The sequence below is a fragment of the Spermophilus citellus genome (genome assembly GCF_964194105.1).
Source record: "Spermophilus citellus genome assembly, chromosome: 5".
Lineage (NCBI taxonomy): Eukaryota > Metazoa > Chordata > Mammalia > Rodentia > Sciuridae > Spermophilus > Spermophilus citellus.
Genome location: NC_138186.1, coordinates 1,135,747 through 1,155,946, shown reverse-complemented (window position 1 = coordinate 1,155,946; position 20,200 = coordinate 1,135,747). Strand labels below are relative to the sequence as shown.

Sequence of the window (20,200 nt, the reverse complement as noted above, 5' to 3'; positions counted from 1 at the left end):
GTGTTCTTCTGACTATTTTCAAGATTTTCTTTATTTTATTTACAACAAATGGATTCTGATGGCTCTGGAAATGAACATCACTGGCTGGATCTCATGCAGGGCTTTTTGTGTTTCTGAATTAGGAGGTTTATCATTTGGGGAGTCTGGACCATCTTTCTTTTAAATATTCTGGAAGTTTTTAAAGGAAAAACTGCTTCATTGTCCACCTGACTCCTTCTCTTGGTTGGGTGAAGGAAAACAAGACAGGACAGGTGGGATCAGCTCAGGGTGCCCAGCCTGCCCGTGGGCTCAGCTGACCAGTGCTGCCAGTTTCTGTCTCTGTCTCCAGCTCCATCCCACATGAGACAGCACTCACCACGCTTAATCGCTTTGTTCTTACCACTCCAGAGGAGTGTAGATGTCGTGGACTGAGTTCTGACCTGCTTCTCAGAAACAGTCACACACATTAAGGAAAACTGAGATCAATATAACCCTCCACTGACTCTTGCCAGCCATCACAAAGCATCTGTTTTTTTCATTGAGATACTTTCTCTGCATTCAATGCTCAGGCATCTGATCTTCATGATCCACCTGGTGATATTGTCACCACTGCCACTCCAGGACCTGCACTCCTTCTTGGAGGGCACAACCAAGGACCTGCAGAGGGACTTCGCCCATCTCTTGTTCTCTGTGCAGATGTGATGAGGAGGCTGCCTCAGGGCAGTAGAACCTCTAGCTCCTGGGGTCGGTGGAGCCCTCCTGATCCTCAGGGAGCCATAGTTCAGATGATGAGCTCCTAACCATTTTAGAATATGACATCACAATAATAAAGAGTTACTTAAAATCTGTGTGGACGTGGTATAACCAGACCAAAGGGAAGGACCGTCACCATTGTTTACTAGAGAAGTAAAGCACCCAATGTGTGCAGGGTAGAGAAGTAAAGCACCCAGTGTGTACAGGTAGAGAAGTAAAGCACCCAGTGTGTACAGGTAGAGAAGTAAAGCACCCAATGTGTACAGGGTAGAGAAGTGAAGCACCCAATGTGTTTAGGCAAGAGGAGTAAAATACCCAATGTGTACAGGCAGAGAAGTAAAACTCCCAATATTTACAGGCTAGAGAAGCACCCAGTGTGTACAGGCAGAGAAGTAAAGCACCCAATGTGTACAGGCTAGAGAAGTAAAGCACCCAGTGTGTACAGGCAGAGAAGTAAAGCACCCAATGTGTACAGGCTAGAGAAGTAAAACTCCCAATGTTTACAGGCTAGAGAAGTAAAGCACCCAGTGTGTACAGGGTAGAGAAGTAAAGCACCCAGTGTGTACAGGCAGAGAAGTAAAGCACCCAATGTGTACAGGCTAGAGAAGTAAAGCACCCAGTGTGTACAGGGTAGAGAAGTAAAGCACCCAGTGTGTACAGGCTAGAGAAGTAAAGCACCCAATGTGTACAGGCTAGAGAAGTAAAGCACCCAGTGTGTACAGGCTAGAGAAGTAAAGCACCCAGTGTGTACAGGCTAGAGAAGTAAAGCACCCAATGTGTGCAGGCTAGAGAAGTGAAGCACATTGTTTCTGATGTTGTACCATGATTATCTGCAATGAGTGAAATAGCATCAACAAGTTTTCAGAGTGGCTTTATCAAGTAACTTAAAGCCAGAACTGTGCATTTACATTAATATGAACTTTGTTTCCATGTTAAGAAACAGAAAAGGAGGCTGGGCATGGTGGCACAAGCCTGTGATCCCAGGGAGGTGGAGGCAGGATGAACGCAAGTTCAAAGTCGGCCTCAGCAATTCAGTGAGCCGCAAAGCAACTCAGTGAGACTCTGTCTCTATTAAAACTCAAAATAGAGCTGGGGATGTGGCTCAGCGGTCGAGTGCCCCTGAGTTCAATCCGTGGTACAAAAAAGAAAAAAAAGAAATAGAGAAAGGAACAGGAAAGGAAAGTTGTGTCCCATGCGTTCCACGGTTTCCCACTCTCCTCCTCCCTTCTTTCCAGTCCTCTTTGTCTAATCCAATGAACTTCTCTTCCCATCCCCTTGTTATGTCAAAATACAGCCTACTACTGTCTTGTACTTCTAAAAGCAACAAATTCAATAAACAAAAAAGACAGTAAGGCAGGTTTTCCACTTAACTAACCACCAGCACATTTTGTGGATCCTCAAAGTCAGGGACTTACAGCATGGAGCAATGCCAAGGTTCTCACAGTGCCATCTCACAAGCACCAGCAAATGGGGCTGTGCATTTACTTTTTATTCATTTGTTTAAAATGAATCCAGATGGTTAAAAAATTGAAGCAAAACATACAATCTGAATTCTCTTTACTATGCCATCATAGTAGTTTCTCTCAAAGAAGGCAAACTATACTTTCATTCTCTTGTAGACAGCATCAATTAAATAGATTGATATATCCCGTTTAAAGTAATAGTATTCTGCAGCTTTTTATGTCAATTATGAATTTATCTTACATATCACTACATATTCATCTAGTTTGAACTTGGTCATTTTTTTCAAAAATTTAATAGATCTCATTGTATGGGTGATATTTATTAATATCTTGCAGTAATAAGCAAAAATTGATTGATATTAATACTTTTACTGGATATTGAGGTTGGTTTTAAAAATAACACTGCAATTAAAATATTTTTCATAGCATTTACCTTATATGACCAAATACACTGGGACAATTGGGACTTAGAAGTGAAATTCTTGGATCAAAGGGTGAATATCTAATTAACATATGTTATTTTCATCTGATTTTCTAAATTGTTTTTCTGCATCTACTTTTAGAAGAGGTGGTAGTGAAGGAGCCGTCTCCTATGCATGAAAACACCAGCCCCTTCCGGAAGGGTGGCAGGACAGGAGTGGGAGGGCAGCTTCCTGTAACCTCCGTGTGAGGTGGGGACTCTCACCAGCTTGTGGTCTCTGGACATACCTCTGTGTGATTCTTACTGGATATAGCGTCACAAACAGCTCAACAAAAATGTGATTTCAAGCTTACTTACTAATATATTAATAAAATAGACAATTTCTTTTGTTCAATAAGAGAGAAGAAAAAGTCTTAGAGACAAAGTCTTTCTCTCTTATTGAGCAAACTAATGCTCAGCCAGAGGTCTATCTCTGTGAAGCAGCACAAATGGACAGAAAAGTGAAAAACCTAGAGTCATGAATTGTTGAGCACTTACTGCTATGGGGTGCTTCTGTAAAGAGAAAGTTGTATACAAAGAAAGTAAAAAATCTGCCCAATAGAAGAAGAGAAAGCAGAGCATCAGAAGGAGGACACTCTTCGCAGCCTTCACCTCAGGGGGGGTTCTGTGGAGGAGCTTGCAGGTCTGAAGGTAGAGCACGTGCTGGTGGTGCTTGTGGAGGAGGGACACCATGTAGCCACTGGCCCCGCCCATGACACCCTGGAACACAGCATCTCGAAGGACCATGAGAACAATAAAAATCCATCTAATTGTTGAGTTTTGTGGTAGAAAGTAACAGTATGTGCCACTTGTACTAATTTCTGAACTATTTATGTTGCTGCCTTTTTTGATGTAAAATGGTAAGTTCATGCTTATGAAAGAATTGAGTATCCACAGGAAAACTAATAAGGGAAGTATGTACCATGCAGATCTGAGCTTGAGCCTCCCCCACCTGGAGGCTCTGGGGCTGATGGTGATGGCCTGGACCACCGTCAGGAGACTGGTGGTGCAGATGGACAGGCCCCGGGCCACCCTCTCCAGATAAACCACAATCTTACAGCCTACGTCACCTAGGTTTCTCAAACCAAAGCTGGCTGTTATCCTTAGTGTTCCTCTGGAAAAAAGCATTAGGATATTTGTGAAAGCCAAGTGGATGAGAATAACAAGGTGGATAGGTTTCTTCTCACTGCCTCCAAACATGTAAATGTAGTTCACAAGGACAAAGATGTTTCCACAAGTGCTAAGTCCTGTTAGGAACATGAAGATTGCATCCTTGACAAGGTTCAAAATCATTTCTTACTTCATAGGCAGAAAAACTTGGATGCAGCAAACACCTTTTTGAAGAAAGGAATAACACTGATTATAAATATTTGCAAGATGTATTTCATTTCAGCAGTCTCCCACAGGGTAAGAATAGTCAGGACACCTGCTCTGGGGTTCATTTTCCTCACATGAAGTATTCCTGTATCATAACACTGTTTGGGCCAGGCTCTGTAATGCCAAAAGCCATCATGAGGACTAGTACTGAGAAATCTAAATATTCAACCCATTTATTTTGATTAACTCCATCCTAGTAAAACCAATCGACTTGTTCAAATTCTTTAGTTCTTTTGTTTTTCAGACTTTATCTGGCTGTACTAAACACTATTTTCCCCCACCAGAATTTTTCCTCTACATTTTTTTCTATCATGATATCATATTCTCATTATTTAATTCAAAAAACCATTAGTTTTACCTAACTTCCCTATGTCCCCCTCAAATGTTCCTTTAATATATTTAACTTGAGCCACTTCAACATAAAATTGTCTTTTATTTAATAGATTTTTTCTCTTTTGGTTTAGCACAACAATTTCTAGGTTTGCCACTTTCTTCAAATTTTGTGTCTATGATGGCAATACCTTCCTGATTCCATACTTCTCCACACCAATCCAATTCTGACATTCCAAGACTGATAATATTCTGTGCTTTCTGGTTCCTCTACTGCAGTCAAACTGCATGACCTTCCCAAACGGGATCCCAACAGTTGAAGCTGAATCAGCCAAAGACCTCCAGGAACCAGTCTCTATCAGGAGAAAAATCGCAGTCAACAGGACGCAGCCAGGGAGGGTGCCTTAAATAAACCTTGGCATGCGGCTGGTAAGGATCTTCAGCAGTGGCCTGGGTTCCCACTGATGTCCTCAGCATCCTGGAGGCAAAGCTGGGTCAGTTCTGTATGGGATTAGGGCAGGAGAACCACCTGTGCATTATGTCCTGTTGTGAGATGAGGACAGTCCATGGATCAGGAATGCCCACTAAAACCACCAAGTAGCTGAACAGGTGGGAGCTTTGGGTGTGAAAAGAGACCTCTCCAGTAGGGGCTGGCACGACACTTTACAATGGCTGCAGAACCTTGAGCAAAATGATGATTTCAGTCAACTCTAAACCTGTTCTACCTGGTGCTTTTTCACAAGCTGGACAAGAGTTTCATTTTGACGTATTATACTGACCACTTCCACCTTTATTCATCCAAGTTGGGTTCATGCAAAACTGGAGAGGATGTTACTTTGTCACATGTAAGAGCTCTAATCTTGTATCTCCTGAAGAACTATGTCAAACTCTTGTCAATTTCTCCAGAATAAAAGACATCAGATGTTGGAAATTATCCCAGGATTTGCATATATTTTATGTTCTTGGAATGAAATTCTACTATCCTTCTCCTCCACTTTCTGCTAATCACTAAAGCCTTACTTTAGATTTCACTGTGCTGATGGTTTCCGGCAGCAGGAAGAGCAGGAACACGGACTTGTGCCCAGGTTTGGAACAGGTGCCCCGGATTCAGGAATATCAGTTACAGCCTTTCAACCTTTCCCTCTCCTGACATCTGAGGAGGCTAAAGACCATGTTCATGCAGGGAAGGAAGCTGCCCACAGTTCTGAGTTTCTAACAATAATGTCTTATGCCACATGATAGGCAGGCCAGTTTCAAGTAATGGTCTAGGGGCAAATGGATTGAATACTCAATCAGAGATTGGATCCATCAAAAATGATGTGGTGAAAATAATGGAAATCATTTTACCTCAATACCGGCTTGCTTGTCGAGTCTTTATGTCTCATATTTTTCTACTGATTCTCATTTTTCCAACCCTCCTCATCCTCTTAAACTCCCATATCTCTGAATCAGGTCTAGAATCCACTTCTGAGAATCTTAGTAACTCATTTCTCTTTCACTCTGTCAGACTAAAATGAGGAATGTCAGAGGGGAAAGAAGTCCACATTATTCCAGCTTGATTTGGGAATTATATATAGAGAGATTTGAAGAAAAAACTTGCATTCAGATGGATGGATAATCTCCCATGTAGGACTAATGCTCAAGAGCTTAGGCAGGTAAGAATCCATACAGGCACAGTTTTCTCAAACACAATATGATAATCGTGCTTCATCCTATATAATACTTAGCTAAAATTAAAGTGGGTTCCCTCCAATTATAGTAACAGACAGTTCATGAAAACATATCAGAATTCTCAGAGGAGAAACTACAATTGCAAATACTGTTATTAGTAGAACTTTCAAAAACAGACACATAAAGTATAAAGCTGACTTGTGTGTATGGTCCAGTACCACATGTGAGGACAGGGTGGGTAAGGATGGATGCAGAAAGAATGCCTTCCAATTGAACCCCATGTGCTAAAGAACTTGAATAGAATGCAAGAGCAAAAACCAGTCACTTCTAAACCCCCCCAAAGAGGTGAAGAGATCATAGGTAAGCTAAGGATGTGAACAGAGTCGTAAAACAGGGCAACATGAAAGCTGAGGAAGCCTGAGTATGTCCCTGAAGCCAGAGGGCATGTCTGTAACCTCAGGACCCACCCAGAGCTCTCTAAACAATCAGATCCCGTACACAGGTTCCAAGACGCTGCACCTCAACCACAGGGCATCTGCTGTAAATGACCTTCATCTTCCTGACCCTGTGGCTATCACAAAACAGTGAAGGTCCTAAGGCTCATGATCCTCTTAGCAACACCCTCGCTCTGTCACAGAGTAAGATCTGTGCTGCTGAGGACATGTCACATGTGCCTGTGAGCAAATCAGACTCTAGGTCCACTCACCTGATGGCTGTGCTGCAGACAAGCTCTGCGTTGGTCCTTCTGACAAGGCACAGATTCCCAGGTTATATTTGTACCTTCTGGGTCTGTGGGGCTCTTGTCTACCGTAATCCACCACCAGGACTCCAGTCGTCATGGCTGACAGCTCTCAGGGAGAAGCAAACCCTCTGCAGAACCTCAGTCCCTGAAGGACGGCTTTCCCTCTCCCTCCTCAATTAACACATTTGTTGGGCTCAGAAGTTGTCTCCGTTTTAATTAGTTTGTAATTATTTTAATAGAGGTTGGTGTGGTGAGAAAGTGAACAACCAGCCACGTTTCTGTCCTGGGGTCTCCATGTCTCTGACCCCTCCTCCTCCTCCCAGGCTCCATGCTGGGGACCAGAAGGGGACAGCCTCTGAGACACAGTATGACTCCCTTTCCTTAGTTCTTGACTAGATCTTTAAACTCAGGATCAGAAATGGTGAAGAACAGCCTGGGGACTCTATTTCTGAGCACTGCCCAGGAGTCACCTTGCTCTGCGGGAGCTCATTAGCAGTTCAAGGTTTTCACCTGAAATCTTTGTAAAATCTGTGTCATGCGATTGTGAGCTGTGTAACCAGAACTGCTTTCCTTAAGACAATGAAGCTCACTTTTATTTTCTTTCTATTGGTTCTTTTTGGTTATATACGACATTAGAATGCATTGTGACATATTGTAAAAGCATAGACATAATACTTTCTACTTCACCATCCAGTACTGTCCCTTCCCCTCTCCTCCTCCCCCCCTGTTCTCTTCCTTCTAATCTGTCGGTTTTTCTGCTATTTAAGTTTATTATTATTTTTCCTCTTAATAATTGTCTTGAGAACACCAGCCTGACCGGGACCCAGGCTGTAGGCCTGGGTCCACCCCTCCACAGCAGACACCCACCAGAGCCCAGCCTCCAGCACAGGACCACCTCTTCCAACCAACAGACTATGGCAGGAGCCCAGGCTGACCCAGATCTGCCCACATCAACTTGTGCAGGACCCAGGTCCAGGGTAGGTCTGAGTGTGCCCGCCCCCAGCCTAGCCCAACCCACTTCCATCTTGGGACCCTGCAGTCATTGCCATAGCCCTCCACATGCTTTTTGACAACAGACAGGGCCTAGAAGCAGCTGCATCTCAGAGCAGGCATCCCAAAGAAAGTGTGATACTACCCTTACAGCCCCATCTCTGTAAGACATTGCTTCCAACTTGTAGCACTTCAGCTATTATTTTGAGTAGCATCCACTGAGGGACACCAGCAGGGTCTGGAAGCCCAACATCAAGGTGAGGTACAGACAATCTGCAGAGGTACTACAAGAATAGAGGGAGGAAACTGTACTATCCTCGATCCACACTGCAAGGAATGAAGACACATAAACAACATGAAAACACAAGGGAGGAAAGTGCCCCAAACCAACCAGGACCCTATAATAACAGAACCCATGGACAGCACAGTTGATGAAATGTCAGAGGAGGAGGTCAGAAGGTTCATAATTAAAATGATCTGTGAATTAAAGAATGACCTAAATGAGCAAATACAGGCAAAAATTGATCACTCCAACAAAGATTTAAGGGAGCAAATACAGGTAGAAAAGATTATTGTAAGAAAGAAATGGATACTTTGAAAAAAAAAGTCAAAAATCCTTGAAATTAAGGATACAATAAATCAAATTTAAAAAAAAAAACACTCAATAGAAAGCATCACCAACAGACTAGATCACTTGGAAGACAGAACGTCAGACAATGAAGACAAAGTATACAATCTGGAAAATAAAGTTGATCACATAGTGAAGATAGTAAGAAACCATGAGCAGAACATCCAAGAATTATGGGACAGCATCAGAAGACCAAATCTAAGGGTCATTGGGATAGAGGAAGGCACAGAGTTTCAAACCAAAGGAATGCACAATCTCTTCAATGGGATAATATCAGACAATTTCCCAAACATGAAGAACAAATTTCGAAACCAAACACAAGAGGCTTACAGGACACCAAATGTACAAAATTACAACAGATCCACACCAAGGCACATGATAATGAAAATGCCCGGCATACAGAGTAAGGATAGAACCTTAAAAGCCACAAGGGAGAGGAATCAGATCACATATAGGGGGAGACCAATTTGTATGTATCCCAGCAGACTTTTCCACCCAGACCCTCAGAGCCAGGAGATCATGGAAGAACATATACCAAGCTCTGAAAGAAAATGGCGCCAACCAAGAATCATATCCGGCAAAACTAAGCTTTAGATTTGATGATGAAATGAAAACCGTCCATGATAAACAAAAGTTAAAAGAATTTACAACTAGAAAGCCTGCACTACAGAACATCCTCAGCAAAGTATTCCAAGAAGAGGAAATGAAAAACAATGATGAACATCAGCAGGAGAGGGATTACACTAAAGGAAAATCTAACCAGAGAAGAAACCAAGTCAGGTTAAATATCAAAAATAAACAAAAATGGCTGGGGATACAAATCATGTCTCAAAAACAACCCTGAGTGTTAATGGGCTAAACTCTCCATCAAAAGTCATAGACTAGCAGATTGGAAACCAGGTCTCCCCACCCCAGCCACTCAGGGTCCCCTGCCTGGACCCTCGACCCTGACCCATGCCAGGCACTCTGTGTCTCCCTGCCCTGGCACCTGAATCCTGACCCACGCCAGGCACTCACAGGGGCTTCCTGCCCTGGGACTTCAACCCTTACCACTGGAGCCCTCAGCCCTGAGATTCCCTGGGCTCTGAAGTTTGAAGGACACTTCTGTTCCAAATGAGGATAGCATGCCAGTGGTCTGGCTCCTGTTGGCTGCAGCGAGGCTTTTCCTGCAGATGACCTGGCATTGGCTCTTGTGGCCAGTCCCTGCTGCCTGGCCCCAGGCTCAACCACCTGTGCCTTGTTGTTCTGAGAGTGGGTGTGTCCATCTTTCCTTGTTCTGCCCAGTCCTCAGGGACCCCTGGATAGGCAGAGTCCCGTCCTTCATGCAGAGCAGAGGACTGTTAATGCAGCTGTCAATCATGTAAATGTGTTTTTCTCCATCTTTTTATTTTTTTATTTAAATATAACAGCAAAATGCATTATAATTATTACATATATAGAGCTCAAGTTTTCATATCTCTGGTTGTATACATAGTATACTGACACCAATTCATGTCTTCATACCTGTACTTTGGACAATAATGTTCATCACATTCCACCATCATTAATTACCCCTTGCCCCCTCCCTTCCCCTCCCACCCCTCTGCCCTATCTAGAGTTAATCTGTTCCTCCTATGCTCCCTCTCCCTACCCCTCTATAAATCAGCTTCATTATATCAAAGAAAACATTCGGCATTTGGTTTTTTGGGAATGGCTAACTTCATTTAGCATTATCTTCTCTAACTCCATTTATTTACCTGCAAATGCCATGATTTTATTATCTTTTATTGCTGAGTAATATTCCATTGTGTATATATGTCATATTTTTTAATCCATTCATCTATTGAAGGACATCTAGGTTGGTTCCACAATTTAGCTATTGTGAATTGTGCTGCTATGAACATTGATGTGGCTGTGTCCCTGAAGTATGCTATTTTTAAGTCCTTTGGGTACAGACCGAGGAGAGGGACAGCTGGGTCAAATGGTGGTTCCATTCTCAATTTTCTAAGGAATCTCCATACTGCTTTCCATATTGGCTGCACCAATTTGCAGTCCCACCAGCAGTGTATGAGTGTGCCTTTTCCCCAACATCCTCTCCAACACTTATTGTTGTTTGTCTTCATAATAGCTGCCATTCTGAGTGGAGTGGGATGATATTATAGAGTAGTTTTGATTTGCATTTCCCTAATTGCTAATGATGATGAACATTTTTTTTCATGTGTTTGTTGATTGATTCAGAATACATCATATTCTGAAAAAATGTCTCTTCAGGTCCTTGGCCCATTTATTTATTGGTTTATTTGGTTTTTTCTGTTTGTTTGCTTGTTTTGGTGTCTAGCTTTTTGAGTTCTTTATATACCCTAGAGATTAGTGCTCCATCTGATCTGTGAGGGGTAATGATTTGCTCCCAAGATGTAGGCTCTCTATTCACCTCACAGAGTGTTTCTTTTGCTGAGAAGAAACTTTTTACTTTGAGTGCATCTCATTTATTGATTCTTGATCTTAATTCTTGTGCCACAGGAGTCTTATTAAGGAAGTTGGGCCTAATGTCATATAATGGAGATTAGGACCTACATTTTTTTTCTATTAGAAGAATAGAAGAAAGTCTTCCTAAGTCCTTGATACATTTTGAGTTGAGTTTTGTGCATGGTGAGAGACAGGGGTTTCATTTCATTTTGTTGCATATGGATCTCCAGTTTTCCCAACACCATTTGTTGAAGAGGCTATCTTTTCTCCAATGCATCTTCTTGGCACCTTTGTCTAATATAAGAATTGTAGTTTTGTGGGTTAGTCTCTGTGTCCTCTATTCTGAACCATTGGTCTACCAATGTGTTTTGGTGCCAATATCCTGCTGTTTTTGTTACTATTGCTCCGTAGAATAGTTTAAGGTCTAGCATAGTGATGCCACCTGCTTCACTCTTCCTGCTAAGGATTGCTTTAGCTATTCTGGGTCTCTTACTTTCCCAGATGAATTTCATGATTGCCTTTTCTATTTCTATGAGGAGTATCATTGGAATTTTGATTCGAATTGGAATTAAATATGAATAGGCATTTTGGTCGTGTGGTCATTTTGATAATGTTAATTCTGCCTATCCAAGAGCAAGGGAGAGCTTTCCATCTTCTAAGGTCTTCTTTGATTTCTTTCTTTACAGTTCTGTAGTTTTCATTGTAGAGATCTTTTACCTCTTTTGTTAAGTTGATTCCTAAGTATTTAATTTTTTTCAGGCCATTGAGAATGGGGTAGTTTTCCTCATTTCCCTTTCTGAGGACTTGTCACTGACATACAGAAATGTCTTTGGTTTATGGGGGTTGATTTCATATCCTGCTACTTTGCTGAATTTATTTACTAGTTCTAGAAGTTTTTTTTTTTTTTGGGTCTTCCAAATATAGAATCATAGTGTCAACAAATAGTGCCAATTTGAGTTCTTCTTTTCCTATGTGTAATCCTTTAATTTCTTTCATCTCTCTAATTGCTCTGGCCAGTGTTTTAAGAACCTTGTTAAATAGAAGTGGTGAAAGAGGGCATCCCTGTCGTGTTCCAGTTATTAGAGGGAATGCCTTCAGTTTTTCTCCATTTAGAATGATGTTGGCCTGGGGCTTAGCCTTTATGATGTTGAGATATGTTCCTATTATCCCTAGTTTTTCTAGTGTTCTGAACATAAAGGGATGCTGTATTTTCTTAAATGCTTTTTCTGCATCCATTGAGAAGATCATATGATTCTTATCTTAAGTTTATTCATGTGATGAATTTAATTTATTGATATCCATATGTTGAACCAACCTTGCATCCCTGAGATAAAACCTACTTGATTGTGGTGCATGATTTTTTTTTGATGTGTTTTTGTATTCGATTTGCCAGAATTTTACTGAAATTTTTTGTATGTATGTTCATTAGAGATATTGGTCTGAAATTTTCTTTTTATGATGTGTCTTTGCCTGGTTTTGGAATCAGGGAGATATTAGCCTCATAGAATGAGTTTGGAAGTGCTGCCACTTTTTCTATTTTCTGAAATAAATTGGAGAATATTGGTATGAGTTCCTCTTTAAAGGTCTTGTAGAACTTGGCTGTGAATCCACCCAGTTCTGGGCTTTTCTTGGTTGGTAGACTTTTGGTGGTGTCTGCTATTTCGTCATTTGAAATTCACCTTTTTAAATTGTGTATATCATCCTGAGTCAATTTGGGTAAATTATGACTGTAGAAATTTGTCAATGCCTTCAATATTTTCTGTTTTATTGGAGTACAGGTTTTCAAAATAATTTCTAATTATATTCTGTATTTCTGTAGTGTCTGTTGTGATATTTCCTTTTTCATCATATATGTTAGTGATTTGAGTTTTCGCTTTCCTTCTCTTCATCAGCATGGCTAAGGTTCTGTCAATTTTATTTATTTTTTCAAAGAACCAAGTTTTTTCTATCAATTTTTTCAATTTTTTTGTTTCAATTTCATTAAGTTCAGCTCTAATTTTAATTATGTCTTGTCTTCTGCTGCTTTTTATGTTGATTTGTTCTTCTTTATCTAGAATTTTGATGTGTAATGTTAAGTCATTTATTTGTTGACTTTTTCTTTTTTTAAGGAATGAACTTCATGCAATTAACTTTCCTCTTAGAACTGCTTTCATAGTGTCCCAGAGATTTCGATATGTTGTATCTGTGTTCTCATTCACCTCTAAAAACTTTTTAATCTCCTCCTTGATGTCTTCTGTAACCCATTGTTTATTCAGTATCATATTATTTAGTGTCCAGGTATTGGATTAGATTTTATTTCTTATTTTATCATTGATTTCTAATTCCATTCCTTTATGGTCTCACACAATACAGGGTAGAATCTCTACTTTTTTATATTTGCTAAGAGTTGCTTTGTGGCATAGTAGATAGTCTATTTTAGAGAAGGATCCATGTGCTCTTAAGAAGAAAGTATATTCTCTCGTTGAATGTTGGAATATTCTATATAAGTCTGTTAAGTCTAAATTATTGGTTGTATTATTGAGTTCTATAGTTTCTTTGTTCAGCTTTTGTTTGGAAGATCTATCTAGTGATGAAAGAGGTTTGTTAAAGTCACCCAAAATTATTGTATTGTGGCCTACTTGACTCTTGAACTTGAGAAGAGTTTGTCTGATGAACATGGCTGCTCCATTGTTTGGGGCATGTATATTTATAACTGTTAAGTCTTGTTGGTGTATGGTTCCCTTGAGCAGTATGTAGTGTCCCTCTTTATCCTTTTTGATTGGCTTTAGTTTGAAGTCTACTTTATTTGATATGAGGATGGAAACCCCTGCTTTCTTCCGCAGTCCATGTGAGGGGTATGATTTTTCCCAACCCTTCACCTTCAGTCTGTGGATGTCTTTTTCTATGAGATGAGTCTCTTGGAGGCACCATATTGTTGGGTCTTTTTTTAATCCAATCTGCTAGTCTATGACTTTTGACTGGTAAGTTTAGGCCATTAACATTCAGGGTTATTATTGAGACATGATTTGTATCCCCAGACATTTTTGTTTATTTTTGGTATTTAACGTGACTTGGTTTCTTCTCTGATTAGATTTTCATTTAGTGTAATCCCTCCCCTGCTGATTTTCATCATTGTTTTTCATTTCCTCTTCTTGGAATACTTTGCTGAGGATGTTCTGTAGTGCAGGCATTCTAATTGTAAATTCTTTTAACTTTTGTTTATCATGGAAGGTTTTTATTTCATCATCAAATCTAAAGCTTAGTTTTGCTGTAAATAATATTCTTGGTTGACTTCCATTTTCTTTCAGAGCTTGGTATATATATGTTCTTCCATGATCTCCTGGCTTTGAGGGTCTGGGTGGAAAAGTCTGCTGGGATCCAAATTGGTCTCCCCCTATATGTGATCTGATTCCTCTCCCTTGTGGCCTTTAAGGTTCTATCCTTACTCTGTATGCCAGGCATTTTCTTATCATGTGCCTTGGTGTGGATCTGTTGTGATTTTGTACATTTGGTGTCCTGTAAGCCTCTTGTGTTTGGTTTTGCAATTTGTTCTTCATGTTTGGGAAATTGTCTGATATTATCTCATTGAATAGATTGTGCATTCTTTTGGTTTGAAACTCTGTGCCTTCCTCTATCCCAGTGACTCTTAGATTAGGTCTTCTGCTGCTGTCCCATAATTCTTGGATGTTCTGCTCATGGTTTCTTACTATCTTCACTATGTGATCAACTTTATTTTCCAGATGGTATACTTTGTCTTCATTATCTGATGTTCTTTCTCCTAAGTGATCTAGTCTGTTGGTTGTGCTTTCTATTGAGTTTTTTTTATTTGATTTATTTTATCCTTTATTTCAAGGACTTCTGACTATTTTTTTCAGGGTCTCTATCTGTCTCTTAAAGTAAGCTTTTGCTACCTGTGTTTGTCTCTTATCTCATTTTTGGAGTGATGAATTTTTGCTGTATTTGCTCATTTAGGTCTTTCTCTAATTCACAGATCATTTTAATTATTAACCTTCTGACCTCCTCCTCTGACATTTCATCAACTTCTCTGTCCATGGGTTCTGTTATTATAGGGTCCTGGTTGGTTTGGGGCACTTTCCTCCCTTGTGTTTTCATGTTGTCTCTGTGTCTTCCTTCCTTGTAGTGTGGATCTGGGATATTACAGTTTCCTCCCTCTATTCTTGAAGTACCTGTGCAGATTGTCTGTACCTCACCTTGATGTTGGGCTTCCAGACCCTGCTGGTGTCCCTTAATGGAAGCTACTGCATCCTGGATCAGGGACCTGCTTAAGTTGGATTTGGTGGATCTGGGCCACTGGGGTTGACCTCCCATCTGCTGGTCAGAAAGGTCTGTCCTGCACAAGAGGCTAGGCTCTGGCAAGTGTCTGCCCCACTGGGAAGGGGTTGGACCAGGCGTGCTGTAAGCCTGGGCCCTGCAGAGGTAGGTTTTGTGGGTCTGAGCCGCTGGGCTTGACTTCCTGCTTGGCTTGACCTCCTGTGGTAGTGGACTGGTAGTAAGGGGAGGTCCTGGCCAAAGATTAGGCTCTGGCAGTGTCTGCTCAACCGGGGGATGGATGAACCTTCCATACTGAGATCCTGGATCCTGTGTGGGCTGATGTGGGTGGTCTGGGCTGGATCTCTGCTCCCGTGGTAGTCTGCTGGTCAGAGTGGGCAGCCTTGCACCAGAGGTTAGGCTCTGGTGAGTGTCTGCCCAGCCCGGAAAGAGGTGGGCCCACACGGCTGTGGTCCTGGGCCCCACAGAGGCTGGTGTCAGTGTCTCTGGGTTTCTGGGCTTGACCTCCCAGGGTAGTCTGCTGGTTGGAAGGGGTGGTCTTGAGCCAAAGGCTGGGCTCTGGTGGTCTCTGCCCCACAGGGGAGGGGTGGACCAGGCGTGCTGTGTGCCTGGGCCCTGCAGAGGCAGGTGTGGGTGGGTCTGGGCCACTGAGCTTGACCTCCTGTGGTAGTCTGCTGGTCAGAAGGCTATTTTTCTCCATCTTTGTCCACAGGGCAGTAAAAGTAATTAGTTTATAAGTGGCAAAGAGAGCAATGTGCCTTAACTGTCCAAGAACTATATTATTGCTACAAGTCAATGTCATGACTTTATTTGCAGGTACACAGTTGCGCAGCTCAGATGAGAGGCCTGGACTGGGGCAGGTCATGCATCTCAAGAGCTGGGCAGCATCCTCCTGTGACTGTGCTGCACCTCTTGAGCACCTGCCAGCTCTTCCATGTGAGCACATGTAATGGTAATTCCTGTCCCCTGTAAGTTATCAAACCACAGAATCTATGTAACGGGCCTTTCTCCATACAGAATAATTTTGTAAATTTTGTGTGTTCTCTCTTTCTCTCTCACAGGTAGCTGATGGATATGGTCTCAATTGTTGTAATGAAAAGTAACTACAAAATTAATGTAATGATTTTTGCAAATATTGAACCCTGAAGTTAGGCAACTTTTATCATTGTGAAAAATTTAACTGACAAGAACAGGTTAAAGTAGGAAATCTTTGTATTTTTGTGTTATTTTTATTTTTATATTATTTTTTCATTTTACACTATCATTTCTTTTTTATATTTTATTGATTTTATTTTTTAAATACACAACAGCAGTGGAATGCATTATAATTCTTGTTATACATATAGAGCACAATTTTCATATCTCTGTATATAAAGTATGTTTATGCCAATTCATGCCTTTATACATGTACTTTTTTGCATTACAATTGTTAATACACATATATACCACAATTTTTCATATCTCTGTATATAAAGTATATTGACACCCAATTCACGTTTTCATACATGTACTTTGTTTAATGATGTCCATCACATTCCACCATCCTTGCTAACCCCTGCCCCCTTACCTTCCCCTCCCACCCCTCTGCCCTATCTAGAATTCATCTAATCCTCCCATGCTCTCCCTCCCTACCCCACTATGAGTCAGCCTCCTTATATCAGGGAAAACATTCAGCATTTGTGTTTTTGGGATTGGCTACCTTCACTTAGCATTATCTTCTCTAATGCCATCCATTTACCTGCAAATGCCATGATTTTGTTCTTTTTTATTGCTGAGTAAAATTTCATTGCGTATATATGCCACATTTTTTAAATCCATTCATCCACTGAAGGGCATCTATGTTGGCTCCACAGTTTAGCTATTGTGAATTGTGCTGCTATAAACATTGATGTGGCTGTGTCCCTACTGTAGTATGCTGTTTTTAAGTCCTTTGGGTATAGACCAAAGAGAGGGATACCTGGGTCAAATGGTGGTTTCATCCCCAGATTTCCAAGGAATCTCCATACTGCTTTCCATATTGGCTGAACCAATTTGCAGTCCCACCAGCAATGCATGAATGTGCCTTTTCCCCACATCCTCGCCAACACTTATTGTTGTTTGTCTTCATAATAGCTGCCATTCTGACTGGAATGAGATGAAATCTTAGAATAGCTTTGATTTGCATTTCTCTAATTGCTAGAGCTAATGAGCATTTTTCCATATATTTGTTAATTGATTGTGTATCCTCTTCTGAGAAGTGTCTGTTCAGGTCCTTGGCCCATTTGTTGATTTGGTTATTTGGGTTTTTTTTTTTGTGCTTTGCTTTTTGAGTTCTTTATATACCCTAGAGATTAATGCTCCATCTGATCTGTGAGGGGTAATAATTTGCTCCCAGGATGTAGGCTCTCTGTTCACCTCACAGATTGTTTCTTTTGCTAAGAAACTTTTTAGTTTGATTCCATCCCATTTATTTATTTTTGGTTTTTATTCTTGTACTATAGAAGTCTTATTAAGGAAGTTGGGGCCTAATTCGACATGATGAAGATTAGGGCCTATTTTTTCTTCTATTGAATGCAGAGTCTCTGGTTTAATTCCTGGGTCCTTGATCTACTTAGAGTTGAGTTTTGTGCATGGTGAGAGAGAGGGTTTCATTTCATTTTGTTGCATATGGATTTCCAGTTTTCCCAACACCATTTGTTGAAGAGGCTATCTTTTCTCCAATGCATCTTCTTGGCACCTTGTCTAATATAAGATAATTTTAGTTTTGTGGGTTAGTCTCTGTGTCCTCTATTCTGTACCATTGGTCTACCAGTCTGTTTTGGTGCCAATCCCATGCTGTTTTTGTTACTATTGCTCTGTAGTAGAGTTTGAGGCCTGGTATAGTGATGCCTCGTGCTTCACTCTTCCTACTAAGGATTGCTTTAGCTATTCTGGGTCGCTTATTTTTCCAGATGAATTTCATGATTGTTTTTTCTATTTTTATGAGGAATGCCATTGGGATTTTGGTTGGAAGTGCATTAAATCTGTATAGTGCTTTTGGTAGTATGGTCATTTTGATAATGTTAATTCTGCCTATCCAAGAGCAAGGTAGATCTTTCCATCTTCTAAGAACGTCTTTGATTTATCTCTTTAGGTTTCTGTAGTTTTCACTGTGTAGATCTTTCACCTCTTTCATTAAGTTGATTCCCAAGTATCATATTTTTTGAGGATATTGTGAATGGGGTAGTTTTCCTCTTTTTCCCTCTCAGAGGGTTTGTCCAAATGCCTGTGACTTATGGCTGTTGATTTTATATCCTGCTACTTTGCTGAATCATTTACTAGTTCTAGAAGTTTTCTAGTGGAGTTTTTTGGGTCTTCGAGGCATTGAATCATATCATCAGCAAATAGAGCTGATTTAAGTTCTTCTATTCCTATACATATCCCTTAATTTCTTTTGTCTGTCTAATTGCTCTGGCCAGTGTTTCAAGAACTGCCTTGAATAGATGTGGTGGAAGAGGGCATTCCTGTGTTGTTTCAGTTTTCAGAGTAAATGTCTTCAATTTTTCTCTGTTTAGAATGATTTTGGCCTGAGGCTTAGCAGAGATAACCTTTATTATGTGGAGTTATGTCCTTGTTTTCCCTAATTTTTCTAGTGTTTTGAACATAAAGCTGTGCTGTACTTTTTCAAGTGTTTTTTTTTACTTCTCTTGAGATGATCAAATGATTCTTATCTTTAAGTCTATTGGTGTGATGATTTACATTTATTGATTTCTGTAAGTTGAACCAAACTTGCATCCCTAGGATGAATCCCACTTGATCATGGTGCACAATCTTTTTGATGTTTTTTTATTTGATTTGCCAGAATTTTATTGAGAATTTTTGCATCTATGTTCATTAGAAATATTGGCCTGAGGTTTTCTGTCTTTGTTGTGTCTTTGCCTGGTTTGGAATCAGGGTGATATTGGCCTCATAGAATGAATTTGAAAGTACTCCCTCTTTTTCTATTTCCTGAAATAAAGTGAAGAGTATTGGTATGAGTTCTTCTTTAAAGGTCTTGTAGAACTTGGCTGTGTATCCATCTGGTCCTGGGATTTTCTTGGTTGGTAATCTATTGATGACTTCTTGTATTTTCTCATTTCATATTGGTCTGTTTAGGTTGTGTATATCTTCCTGACACAATCTAGGCAGATCATATGACTTAAGAAATAAAGGATTTACTTGGTTCATGATCAATGAAGTTTTCTGGGGCCAAAATCTCTTGTATAAAATATATTGTCAATTAGATTTTATTGATGACTATTACGTTCCATAATATTCTGGTTGCTTTCAAGATGTTTCTTTGTTTTAGTTACTAACAACTACAGGTCTGTGTGTAATCACTGCTGTGTCAATTCCATAAAATAAGGTCTTTTGGGTTACTGTATGTAAAGATTTGTCTCACAAAATTAGGGGAATTCAATCATCACCAATATAAACAATATATAAGCTTTGTAAGACACAACTGATGAAGATTTCATCTCAATGTTTATATTGTACTACTTTAAAACCTACAGATATTTGAGAAATGAAAGAACTTCATGTATAACCAGAGCAGAGTGTTCTATTGACTAGTGTTTCTCATTTCTCTCTCCTCTCACTCCACATGTGTGTAGCAATTTTAATAATGTGCTTTATTGTTTTCAAATTATAATTTTAAGTGTACTTTTATTTGCTTAATTCAATTCCCATATTTTAGGGTGAAGAAATCATACTTATTTAGGGAAAATAAAATCCAGGAAAACCCTGACAAATTGTTTCCAGTAGCCATGAGCCACCTTCATATTCACCTAGATATCTGTTTGCTGTTAATCCTCATGGTCCCACTTTGACATGTCATTCATTACTAACTGCACTTTCGGGATTTGCACCTGTTGCCCTTGAGTCCATAAGTGCTGGCCTATTTGGGGAGGGCTCATTTTTCTTGTTCTCTATGCTAGATCTTACGAGCCAGCTGTCACAGCTGTGGAATGAAGACAGAAGTACACCCTTTACCTTCAAGATGCCACCATTATATCAAACAGATAAACTCTTAATTTTGGAGTATGATATAATAACATTAATAAATAATTTTAAATCTGTGATACCATGGTACAAAC

General features: G+C 40.2%; 1 protein-coding gene across 1 annotated transcript; it reads right to left on the bottom strand.

Moving 5' to 3' along the window:
- Window positions 1-3,082: 3,082 nt before the first annotated feature.
- On the bottom strand, window positions 3,083-3,948 carry LOC308650448 (putative vomeronasal receptor-like protein 4; the record flags this gene model as incomplete). Its single annotated transcript, XM_081296455.1, has 2 exons — window positions 3,083-3,088; window positions 3,154-3,948. The coding sequence occupies 2 exons, from the start codon at window positions 3,946-3,948 to the stop codon at window positions 3,083-3,085; spliced, it is 801 nt and encodes a 266-aa protein (XP_081152581.1).
- Between the last annotated feature and the right edge of the window lie 16,252 nt (window positions 3,949-20,200).